The sequence below is a fragment of the Ursus americanus genome, chromosome 26 (assembly GCF_024610735.1).
Source record: "Ursus americanus isolate L20-20 chromosome 26, mUrsAme1.1.p, whole genome shotgun sequence".
Lineage (NCBI taxonomy): Eukaryota > Metazoa > Chordata > Mammalia > Carnivora > Ursidae > Ursus > Ursus americanus.
Window position 1 is genome coordinate 45198785 of NC_142152.1, and position 12097 is coordinate 45210881.

At 65.9% G+C, this 12097-nt stretch overlaps 1 protein-coding gene across 1 annotated transcript; it reads left to right on the forward strand.

Moving 5' to 3' along the window:
- Nucleotides 1-510: 510 nt before the first annotated feature.
- On the forward strand, nt 511-3938 carry TMEM121 (transmembrane protein 121). Its single transcript, XM_045799288.2, has 2 exons — nt 511-568; nt 2503-3938. The coding sequence occupies exon 2, from the start codon at nt 2658-2660 to the stop codon at nt 3612-3614; it is 957 nt and encodes a 318-aa protein (XP_045655244.1). The 5' UTR covers nt 511-568; nt 2503-2657; the 3' UTR covers nt 3615-3938.
- The last annotated feature ends 8159 nt before the right edge of the window (nt 3939-12097 follow it).

The following is a 12097-nucleotide window of genomic DNA, read 5'->3' on the forward strand; positions in this document are numbered from 1 at the left end:
AACATAATCTGAATTAACACAACAACCTACAGCCTGCTTATCAGTGGGGCGTCTTTGAAAGGACACGGCGCGGCGCCCGGAGGCCCACCGCACTTCTCCGCCCTCAAAGGCCACTTGCAGAGGGCCAGTGGTCAGCACGGCCCCACGTCGCGATCAGCTAACGGGGTCCTCGGGCCATCTGTCGAAGGTGAGTGGGGTCACCCTGGTGGGCGGCCTGGGTGGGGCTGCAGTAGAATTTCAGGGGTGAGCAGGACTGAGGGCCCGCGGGGCGATCGATCCTGGCTGTGGGGTGAAGCAAGGTACAGAGGCTTCCCGGGGACGGCGCGCGGATCTGGCGTGATCCAGCTCCCCAGGGCCACCGGTCCCCGACCCCGCTGCGGTGCAGGGCTGTCGCCGTGGCAACGGGAGCTGCGGGGGGGGGGGGCGGGGCGCCGGGACCCCCATCGTGCGGGGCGGGGCCTCGGGCAGGGGCGGGGCCTCTGGTGGGGGCCTTGCAGAAGAGCGAGCCGAGCGAGCAGAGCGGAGGGAGCGCGGCCTCGGCCCGGCGCGGAGGCTCCGTGGGCCGGCGGTGGGTAGGCGCGGGGCCGGAGGCGGGAGCGGGGCGAGCGGGGCGAGCGGGGGCCCGGGCGCAGGGGCTGGGATGCGCAGCGATGCTGCAGGGCGGGCCCCGGCTGGGGGCGCCGGCGGTGCGGGCAGAAGGGCGGAGACGCAGCCTGCCGCGAGCAGCCTCGGTCTGGTCGGGGCTGGCGGCCCCTTCCTGCTGGCCCCCACCAGTGGGCACTGAGGAGGTGGCTAGGGGAGAGGGCGGGCAGGGGGCATGCAGGGGACTGCAGGGCCGGATCAGGACAGCCAAGGCGAGGGCCTGGGACCAGGTCTCCAGGGAGAGGCCGGGAAGGGTGTGCGGGAAGGGTGCTGAGGCCCTGGCTCCGGCTTCCTGGGGCAGGGGCGGGGGCTTCTCCTGCGAACTCCCGTCGGGACGGGGTCTGCCCTGGCATCCTCAGCCCGGGTTTGACGAGTGGCTAAGAGAGGGAACGAGAACGCTGAGGAGTAGAGGGGGAGGGATTAGCGGGGCAGCGGCTCTGGCTCTTCGGCTACGTGGCCTCGCCGGAAGGCTGCTGCGGCCCGCGGAGGCCCCAGGTGGGAGGGGTCTCCCACCTGGTGGGTGAAAATGGGGTGAGTGGGTGGGTGGGGAGCAGGAGCTCCTGGAACTGTGGAGGTAGCCGTATAGGGCGCTCCCCCAGATACCCTCCACTCGAGGTGTCTGAACTCAGTGTGGGGGTCCTGTGTGTGGCTGCAGGGTCCCCGGGGGGCGGGTGCTGGGTGGGGCAGCAGGCTTGCTGAGGTGGGGAATGGAGGTGCCTGTTTGGAGGAGGGCCTCCTTCCCCAGTCCTGGGGGCAGTGGTGTCACCAGGGGCAAGCTGAGCACTCGCTTCACAGTCACGGGTGACATTAAATTTTATGTTCTTGTCTAGACAGGGCAGTAAACAGAGCCCAGGGCCAGGGGTGCTGTGGAAGGAGGAGGCGGGGTGAGGGGGCCTGGCTGGAAGTGAGTGCAGGTGACGGTCAGAGGGTGCGGGCGGGCGTGCGGGCCCAGGTGTGAGGACCCAGTGGACTGTGGGACACCGACCAGCACAGTCACAACAGTCTGTGCCAAGGCTGGGAGAGGTGCAGGGGGCTGCAGAGCCCAGAGAAGGTCCGGGTGGGCGACAGTGGAGGGCGGGCTTCCTGAGATGGCCCCAAAGGTGCGGGGGGGGGGAGTGGCCAGGGTCCACCCCTTCACAGTAGCAGGGCAGTGTGGGTGCGCGGGCGCGCAGGCGGGGCCGTGCACCTGGCGGGAGACGCTGCTGGGACGCGAGCCTCTGTAGGCCGGGGGGGGGGGGGGGCTGGTGGGAGCGGGGCTGGGAATGGTCCACACGGCCTGGGGTGGGTGGACGGGTGAGTAGGGGACACTGAGTCGGCCGAGGCAGGGAGAAGAGATGCAAGGCTGGGGTAGGGAGGCTTGTGAGAGAGGGTCCTCAGTCCTGGACCAGAAAACATGCCGGGAGCGCGGCCGCCGCGCCGGGGATGGGGCCTGGGCCTCCGCGGGCCTCCGGCGCTCCCCGAGCGAGCGCGCAGAGCGGAGGCCGCGGGCCCGACTCCCCGCTTAAGCAAGGCGCCCGGGGAGGGGGAAAGGACGCCGGAGGGCCGGCGGCGTGGGCCCAGCAGGGACAAACCACCGGGGCCCCGGGACGCGCGCGGCGGCGAGAAACCACTTCCGTTCCATTTCCTTCCTGGCGGCGCGGGAACCAGGTCTCGGGTCTCAGGTGGGGCTGCAGCGCCCCCTGGAGGCCCTGCTCCCCCTCCCGCTCCCGGTCCCCCGCGCGCTTCGGCGCGTGCGTGCCACAGAGGCCCCGGGCGCCCGCCGAGGGGACAGCGCCCCGCGCAGGAAGCACGTAGCGGGGGCCCGGGAGGGCGGAGGCTGCCCCCGCACTGCGTCCTTACTGTCCCCTCTGGTCTCCCCAGGTTCCGAGCTCGGCAGTCGGCAGCAGTGGCGCCCTCAGAGCGGCTGGACAGGCCACGTCGCGCCATGCCCGCGGGCTGAGCGCCGCCGCCGCAGGGCCTCGTCCCGCCTCGCGTGGGGGCCAGGTGAGCCCAGGCCGGGGTCCCGGCGGCCGACCATGGTGCTGCCGCCCCCGGACCGGCGCCACGTGTGCCTGACCACGCTGGTGATCATGGGCAGCATGGCGGTCATGGACGCGTACCTGGTGGAGCAGAACCAGGGCCCGCGCAAGATCGGTGTGTGCATCATCGTGCTGGTGGGCGACGTGTGCTTCCTGCTGGTGCTGCGCTACGTGGCCGTGTGGGTGGGCGCCGAGGTGCGCACGGCCAAACGCGGCTACGCCATGATCCTTTGGTTCCTCTACATCTTCGTGCTGGAGATCAAACTCTACTTCATTTTCCAGAACTACAAGGCGGCTCGGCGAGGCGCGGCCGACCCGGTGGCGCGCAAGGCGCTGACGTTGCTGCTGTCGGTGTGCGTGCCCGGGCTCTTCCTGCTGCTCGTGGCGCTCGACCGCATGGAGTACGTGCGCACGTTCCGCAAGCGCGAGGACCTGCGCGGCCGCCTCTTCTGGGTGGCGCTGGACCTCCTGGACCTGCTGGACATGCAGGCCAATCTGTGGGAGCCGCCGCGCACCGGGCTGCCGCTGTGGGCCGAGGGCCTCACTTTCTTCTACTGCTACATGCTGCTGCTGGTGCTGCCGTGCGTGGCGCTCAGCGAGGTCAGCATGCAGGGCGAGCACATCGCGCCACAGAAGATGATGCTCTACCCCGTGCTCAGCCTCGCCACCGTCAACGTGGTGGCTGTGCTGGCGCGGGCCGCCAACATGGCGCTCTTCCGCGACAGCCGCGTCTCGGCCATCTTCGTGGGCAAGAACGTGGTGGCGCTGGCCACCAAGGCCTGCACGTTCCTCGAGTACCGCCGCCAGGTGCGCGACTTCCCGCCGCCTGCGCTGGCGCTGGAGCTGCAGCCGCCGCCCCCGCAGCGCAACTCCGTGCCACCGCCCCCGCCGCTGCACGGCCCGCCCGGCCGCCCCCACGGGCCCTCGCCCACGCGTGACGCCCTGGGCACGTGACAGTGCCCGCGAGGCTTGCATGGGATGGAGTGGGGGCGGGCTCCCCACAGGGCCCGGGGGCCGCGGCCACTTCTTCATCTCAGGAATCCCTCGGACCGTGGACTCGCAGCCCCGCTCCCCCAGCGCGCGGCCGCCCCAGTGCGTGGGCCCGTGTGTGCTTGGCCTGGGCGCACCCCTCCTGTGGGGGCCTGGTGGGGGGAAGGGAGAACAGAGCGGGCGGAGGTCCCGTCCCTCGGGGTCCCTTGGTGGGGGCCTCTGGCTCAGAGTTTGGGGCCAAGGAGGCCTCTCATTTTAAAGACTCGTGTTTACAGTTTTGTATCCAAAGCCGCCGTGCCCTGCGTGTTTCCTGAGCCTGTTTCTGACAGCCGGACTGGGTGGGAGGGGGACGTGGGGGGGGGGGCGGCAGCGGCGAGGGGTCTGGGCCAGCTCCTGGCTGCGCGACCATTGCTGCGCTGTCACAGAGACCCTGTCCCAGTTCACCGTCCCCACCCGCACAGGTGCCAGAACGCGGACTCTGGGCTTCCTGGGGTATCTTAACCACGTGCGCGCGTGCACACCTGAGGGCCAGAATTGACCCGAGCCCCGGGTTCTCTCCTCAGCGTCAGGGGTGGGAGGTGGGGTGGGAGGTGGAGGTGGGATGGGGGGGCGCGGTGTGGGACCAGGTGCCGGCTTTGCTCCCAGGTGGACCTCGTAGGCTGAGGCCAGGAGCACGGAGCCTGGCCCCACCTCACCTGGGCCTGGTGGGGACAGATACCCATGGAGCCCACAGCAGCGTGGCCCCAGTAGCTTGGTGCCCTGGTGGGGCAGAGGGGACGCCTCAGGCTGTCTGACCTGCCTCTGCCTGACACCAAGCCCTTGTGATGTGGCCCTGGGCACCCACCCGGCCAGGGACAGTCTCCATAGCGTTTGGGGAAGGGGCTCTTTGCCTCAGGGTTAGCAGGCTGTCGACGTGGCTGTTTGAGGACGCCTTGTGAGATTCCTGGCTGATGGCACCGTGAGGCTAGGCCTGCGCTCATGCATTCGCGTCCCTGCTGGGGGACAACGCCCACCACCCTGTTGCCTGACTGTGTCTAGAACCCACAGCTCCCAGAAGGGTTCAGAGGAGTGGGCGCAGAGCAGGGTCCTGTCCGAGCTCCCTTCCGCCAGCCGCTGGTCAGGGCTTGGCTGGCTGGTCGCTGGGCCCCCTTGGCAGGGTGTGGGTCCCCGCTCCCCTAATGTCTGGCCTCCCCCAGCTTGAGGACAGTCCCTGTCCTCAGATACGCAGGGACTACTCACGGCTACAACACTGCTCTTGTCTTCCAACGTGACCGCTCGGCCCCGCGCTCTGACCACAACCTCGGCAGTGTCTCTCTGAGCCTGGGGAGCCCAGCTGTGGAGCAGGGGTGCTCTGTCCTCCTGTGTTGGCAAGTAGAGGGGGGGAGGGAAGGGGGAGGAGGAGGTGGTGCAGAGGAGGTGCTAGTGGGGAGTTGCCCGGCAAAGGCCACAGGCGAGGCCCGGAGAGCGTGAGGGGCTGCAAGGGGTCCAGCCTGCGAGTGGGGCAGGGGGTAGTGGGGCAGGGTGTGGGTGCAGTCTTGGGAGTGTGTGGTCTGGGGTGGGGGCAGTGGGTGAGCTTCAGTGTTGCCCATCCTGTCCCCTCCGGTCTCTGTGGTGTGTCCTTGGTGAGTCTGTGGAAACAGGGATGCTGTGAGGGGTGCGTGGGGGGCTGACAAGTCTAGGCTCCTGCCACCCTCTCCCCGTGGCCTGTTTTGACTCTTACCCTGGAAGCCTGTTCTCAGAGGAGCCCCTGCTGGCCCTTGGGTTGGGGAACATTTTGGGGGGTCAGCTTTGCTGTGAGGCCCCTGCGTCCAGTGTCAGAAGTGAGAACTGGTCAGACTCCCAAGTAAACCCTCAGCACTGGTCACTGCCTCCCATCTCTGCCTCCGTTGGCCTCCCCAGGCCATTGAGTGCCGAGGACACTGTCCCCACCCCATCCTGACTTGGTTTCCCATGTGCCCTTCCGATGGTCTCTGAGGGCATCTGGACAGATGTGGAGGATGCGAGGGGCCCCTGGCTGCAGTGAGGCCTGTGGCCGGCGTCCACTGTTTTCATGACAGAGCTGGGCTCTGGCTGCAGCAGGTCTGGGAACCGGGGGCGTTTGGAAGGCTTGTGGCCTGAGGTGTCTGTTCTCTGGGGTCTGCCTTGGCAACAAGATGCGGACGGCCGAGTTCCAGCCTGCCCTTCTCTGGCTTCCTGAGGTGGCCTGCGTGGCCAGATGTGGCAGAGAAGCCAGCCCCTGGTCCCTTGCCCCTCGTCCTCTTGCTGGTGAGCTCCCAGGTCCTGATGCAGTTCTGCAGTGGCTGAACTGACCAGCCCTGTGCTGGTCCTGGTGCTGAGCCCAGGCAGAGGCTGTCCCTGTGTAGGTGGGGGGCGGACTTGGGGGGCGGCCAGACCCTGCGGGACACTCTTGGAGGGAGAGGTCGGGTCTGGGAAGAGCGGGGAAGCCGTCCTCAGACGGTGTAGGGGCTGCAGTGAGGGTGGTGGGCTCTGGGCCAGCAGGGCAGGGACTGAGAGGTGGGCCGGGGGATGTGGGGTGGACTGACGTCCATGGGCCCCCGGGAGACCACTGGCGACTTGATAAAACTGCATCCATGGATTTTGGGTGGCGGCTGGTCTGGGCTGCTCAGGTAGGAGTGGGAAGGAGAATGAAGAGGGGTGAGGCCAGCTCCGTGGGGAGGGGCAGCAGGGGGGCAGAGGGGAGGACCTGGGCAGTGAGGTCCAGAGAGGGGGTGTTTCTGGGAGCCGTGCCCCTCCCATGGGTCTAGCCTGCCTGTCTTGCAGCCCCTTCCTGCCGGGCCAGGTCAGATGCCCCGCCCTTCCCCACCCTCTGCCAACGGGAGAGTCCATGGAGGGTCCTAGGAGAAAACCCCGATATGGTAACGGCTGGACTGCGATCTGCGCCCATGCCCCAGACTGGGGATGCCCTCCTCCCAGCGTGGGCTGTCCTAGCCAGAGAGACCCCCAGTTCCAGCTGCCTGGGGAGCTGGCCCCAGCAGGATCTGAGGTGCCGTCCCGAGCCCACCAGAGGTGTCGTGCCTGGACACGTGAGGTCCCCAGCAGGGCCTCGCTGCTCACCGTGCTGCTCCAGCCCTAGCTCTGCGGTCACCTGGGACGTCAGGGCCACTGGTCCCGCTCTGAGAAGGCCCCAGCCTGATAACCTCCAACGAGAGCTCGGGCTTAGCTTGCTTCAGGTGGGAAGGTCAGACTGTGGCCCTGAGGACATCGGTCACCTTGTTCGGAGTTTGCGACCAGCCCTCCCAGGGTGTCTGCAGCAGGTTGGCCACGTCAGGCAGCAGCAGGCTCTGTCTGACTACTTCGCGTTTTGGAGGGTTGGCGATGTCTCCCTGGGTCGTCCCAAGGTCCACACAGCACCATGCAGACATCTTCTCAAGAACAACGTCCAAATGCAGGAAGAAGAGGGCTGAGGCCCCTCCTGTTGGTAGGAAAATCTTTCTCTGGTTCCCTTGGGCCCCACGGTCCAGCTCTGGCTCCTGTGACAGCCCCTCCACTGAGGGCTGGCTGTGGGGCCTGGAGGCCGTGACTGGCCGGCTCCCCGGGTCCGAGACAGGGGACTTCATTACGGCGCAGCAGGAGCTCCAGCTTGCCACCTGGTCCCTCTGCCCATGGCCCGTGGGGGGGCGCGGGGAGGGCCCGGTGGGTGTGGCACCCTCCCTTTGATGTCTCGGTGGCATCCGAGGTGTTGGCCCGGGGGCCCAGCTCCCCCGCAGAGGCCGGGCGTGCGCGCACTGCCTTTGACCGGGTCAAAGCCGTACTCATCCCCGGTTCCATTGCTGAGACTTTCCGCGTGATGCCAGCACACGTCCAAGTCCCCAGACGAAGAAATATGCAGGGAAGCCCCCAAAGGGCCCCTCGCTGTGCAGGTCGCCCACCGTGTGAATCACGCCCCTTCCCGAGTGCTCCCAACAGCAAGACTGGAACTGCTGCTGGGCCTCTGGGCGGTCCTGGGGTGTCCCTGGCTGGAGCCCCACCCACCTCCGAGCCCCGTCCTCCCCTGGGCTGGGGGGCAGGCCCACCTTCACCTGCCTGTGGGGTCACTCGGAAACAGAAAACATGAACGTCTGACTCTCCACATTCCACCCAAAGCACATTCACACTTTCTGTAGCAAAACGGCCTCATAACAGTAGAACAATTTAGCAAAATTGAACCCACTCGTGTTAAGTGACACCTGACACCTCACACCATCAGGTTCATTTTGTGCGGCCGGTACTAGCGCTCCACTCGCCGACGGCACAGGAAGAAAAGCCGCCAGCACCCCTGTCCAGCTCAGGATGGCCCCGTGTCTTCTGCCTCCCGTGGCGGGGGAGGGGGCGGGGCTGGTGGCCCCAGGCCAAGGACGAAGGACACTGTGGTCACCTTGCCAGTCTTGGCAAGGTCACTGCGTCTAACCAGCGAGACTAAGAAGACACAGCCCGACCAGAGTACTGCGCGAGGGGGTCAGCCTGGGCTGGGGGCTCTGATGCGTGAGCAGCCGCGTTCAGAAGGATCCCTTCTGGGAGCTGGCTGCAGGGAGGGCTGCGCCGGACGCTGAGAGCGGAGGGGCAGGGGCTCCGGAGGTGGGCCTCAGTCAGCGTTAGGCGGAGACACAGCCACTGGGACAGATGGAGACACACAGAAAGAGATGTGATGAGGACCTGGGCTCTGGGACATCCCCCCGCCCCTGCCGAGTCTGCCAGGTGGGGTCCGACTCAGTCCAAGCCCGAAGGTCTAGGGACCAAGGGCCCCAGTGTCTGTCCGAGGGCAGAAGACGGGGTCCCAGCTCCAGCACGGAGTCCTCCCTTCTCAGAGCCTTCTAGCCCTTCCTGGTGCTGGGTTGGGCGGGGCTGCCCGTGCTGGGAGGGCTGCCTGCTTCACGCTGTCCACGGACGTGGTGCCCATCGCTCGTGGAGGCACCCTGTCTGACGCGCCATCCTCACACCCCGGGGCCCTGACACATACGAGTAAGCTGCACAGGTGCGGAGGGAGGACCGTGGGGTTGGCAGCCCACGCGCGGACGGCACACCAGAGGGAAGACTGGGTGCTGGAGGAAGGTCGGCGCGGGTGATGCCCGCTGGGCTGTGAGTCGGGCATTGCTGTGGATGCCCCGTGGTCACCCCTGCGTCTCTCCTCAGCCCCGTGGTCAGTGTGGGACCCTCTCCATCCTCTCCAGTGATCACGGCTCTGTCTGTCAGTCACTAGGAAAGGTGCACTAGCCTCCCACTGACTGTGGCCTCGTCCATGTCCCCTGGGATGGTGGTTGCTCAGTGACGTGCACATTCACACACCTCTCGCATGCGAGTCTGGCAGGCTGTCCAGGCTGCTGTCCCCCCCAGCCTGGCAAGGACACACTCCTCTGTGCGAGGCCTGCTCCCACGGTTCACCTTGAAAGGGACCCTGGTGGGATGTCTGCGTGGCTCTCGGAAGTTGGGGAGAGGCCCGTGGCTTTCACCCCACTGTCCTGAACGTGGACACGTGGGCACATTGAGCTGCGGGGTGCCCAGGTGTCCAGGTGACATTCTGCTTCTGGGTGGGGGGCACTTACTGGTCTGCAAAGGAGCAACACCTCAGAATTTGACCCCAGTTTTTAGTTTTTTCCCTCCAAAATCTTTGTCCTCATTTACGGTCTCGGTGGGAGAGTGTGGGGGTTCCAGCAGCTCCGCCCCGCCCTCGCCTGGCCTTGAGAGTTCCGGAGGGCGAGCATCTGTGCCTCTGGAGACACCCCCGCCCCGCATGAGTCTCGATAATAACTGCATGGAGCGAGCCTTGTTCACCCCGAGGCCAGGAGCCTCCTTCCGCACAGACCGAATCCATAAGCATCCTCGCGAGCCGGCCTTGGTGCCAGCTGCTTCTGGCTTCCTGGAAAGGGTGTCGTGCTCTCTGTGTCCTTCTGTGACTCATCTCTTCCGTCCGTGTTTTACGAAGATGTGCCCGTGTTGCCTGGTGTCTGGGTTAATTCCACGGCATGCTCATTCTCCTCTGGTCCACTCTGTCCCCGGGGCCGGCCGTGGATCTGCCTGTGGTTTTGCCGGTGTCAGCAGCGCTGGGCACTGCAACGGTGAACAGCCCTCCTGCGGGCGAGCTTTCTTGGTGGCACACGTCCAGCAGTCCGTCAGTCTGTCTGCCAGGACGCAGGTAAGGGGATGGTACCCGTCCCGAAGCAATGCCACGTGGCTTCCCAAGAGTGCTGCGTCAAGGGACACCCGGCATCGTGCATGGAGCCCGCGGCCCCGCCATGCTCTCAGACATGGTATTTTTGTCATCCGTGTTGCTGTCGGAAACTCTCCGGTGAGTCTGAGTCTTGAGTCTTCGTGGGGAATGTGTCTGCCGTGGTCTCGGATGTGCCGTGCTGTGCGCAGCTCTGCTTCTCTCCCCCGTTGGGCCTGATGTCTCTGTGCCAGGAATCGAGCGGCGGTGAGGTTCCGAATGCCATCGGTGCCAGTTCTGCTGTCTGAAGGACGGGTCTTGGTTTTGGGCAGAAAGCTCCCGTGAGATCGCGGGTGTCGTGCTCGGTGTGGTTTGCTGTGAGCTCCTCACGGGTTCAGCTCCAGGTCCCTTTGTTACGGTGAGCGTTTGCGGCGGTCCCGGTTTCCCCGGCTTCGGCCTCTGCCTGAGCTCTGCCCACCAGCTTGGCTTCCCCTGGAGTTCGCACAGCAGACGGGTCCCACCCTCTGCCTCAAACGCTGTGCTCCGGGTGGAGCGCCTGTGTCTGGAAGCCACAGCCGAGTCGGTGGCTGTCTTGCCAGGGTTCTTACGGCATGCCGTTTGGGAGAGAGCACGAGTGACGCACACGGTCAAGCCTTTAGGCCCTACTGGGAGTCTCAGAAAACAAACTTTCAACCTTTTATTACGTCGCAAAGGAATATCGAGCATGAAACGGTAAACGCATCGACTGACCGACGGAGTGTTAAGTCCGCACACAGGAACGCTTGTTCCGCCAGGCCTCGGCAGGGAGGCCACAGTGTCTTCCCGGAACTCAGTGCTGCAAGATTTGCCCAGGAAGGTCGCACTGGGCAGTCACGGCGGCTGCAAAAGAAAGCTCACAGTGACAGAAGCCTCCATTTGGCGAGACGGGGTGTGAGTGGACGCTGGCTGCGAATCAAGTCCTCACCGTACACTTGATAAGGAAGAGAACCGTTATTATTTTAATGAATGTGGGTGACAACGGAGGGTACTGGGAGTGGCGTGAGGGCAGTGCGGAGAGAGCCGAGGACGGTGGCTTCGCTCCAGGAAATGCCTCCCTGGGAGAGCGGCGTGAGCGGTTGGTGCCCCATCCAGGCGGCTGTGAGCAAGGAGCCCAGCCCACGCTCAGATCCCACCCCGGCCTCCCGCCCGCCCTGGGGCCCTGAGCCACACACGCGTGTGTGTGTCCCCCAGGCTTGGCTAGAACGCCCCTGAGGCCCCGCCCCCGTCGCCTCTGGGCGTTGAGGTTGTGCTGATTGTCACTCCCGGGGAGGTGAAGCTCTGGGCCTGGGGGAGACACGTCTCGTGCAGGCGGGTGGCCAGTGCGATGCAGGGGAGAGCAGGGGCGTCATCCCCACTAGGGGATGCTTTGCTGGGGCTGGACCAGGGGGGACAGGGGGCACGGTGGGGGGGAACCTTGTCCTGCACACAGCTCAGGGGCCCCGGGGCCCCAACCTGCAGGCAGATCATGCAATGGCTCAGGCTGGCCACAAGGGGGCTCCAGAGCCTCATCTCTGCCAGGCTGGCCTGTGAGTCACAGGCCACAGGTGCACCTGTCAGTGAGACCCTGACTCTGGTCTGCGCGGTGGTCGCCGGACCCCCGTCTGCTGCCCTGTTGCAGCGAGGCCTGGCCAAAGGGCTGAGGACAGAGTGGTGCGTATGTCACATCTGGGCTGATGTGTAAGCTGTCAGCCATCTTGTGACCTGCGATGTTGTGAGCTTGGGGGTCCGCAGAGGAAGGGCGACCTCCTCATCCTGGGCCCCAGAGGGGCCATGTGGAGCTGATCCTGCAGACCCCTGCCAGACACGGACCCAGGGCAGGAATACACCTGGTTGTTTCTGCCTGCGTGTGTCTGTGTGTCCGTGTGTGAGCGTGTGAGCCTGCGTGTGTCTGTGTGTCCATGTGTGAGCGTGTGAGCCTGCGTGTGTCTGTGTGTCCGTGTGTGACCGTGTGAGTCTGTGGCTTGTCGCCCGACCGACCCTCATCATAGACCAATCCCCTGAGCTCAGCTGAACATGGACTTGATGCTGGTCATGCCTGAGCTGGAACCCTGGCCGTGGACGTGGCGTTCGTCAGCCCTGGCGTCCGTGGCAGCATCTTAGCTGTGCCCTGCAGAATGCTAGTGGCGGGGCGCTGTGCGTGCTGGGTGGAGTTCTGTGTAAGCACACCTGAGGTTTAGGGCATGTGCTGAACTGCCCACTGGACCCGGTTTCTCACTGGTGTCGGGCGACGGGCTGCCCGATGGTGATGGTTCCTTAAGTGCCACCG

Bases quoted from the DNA above. Each gene is read 5' to 3' on its own strand.
- TMEM121 (XM_045799288.2), top strand. From the start codon at position 2,658: ATGGTGCTGCCGCCCCCGGACCGGCGCCACGTGTGCCTGACCACGCTG.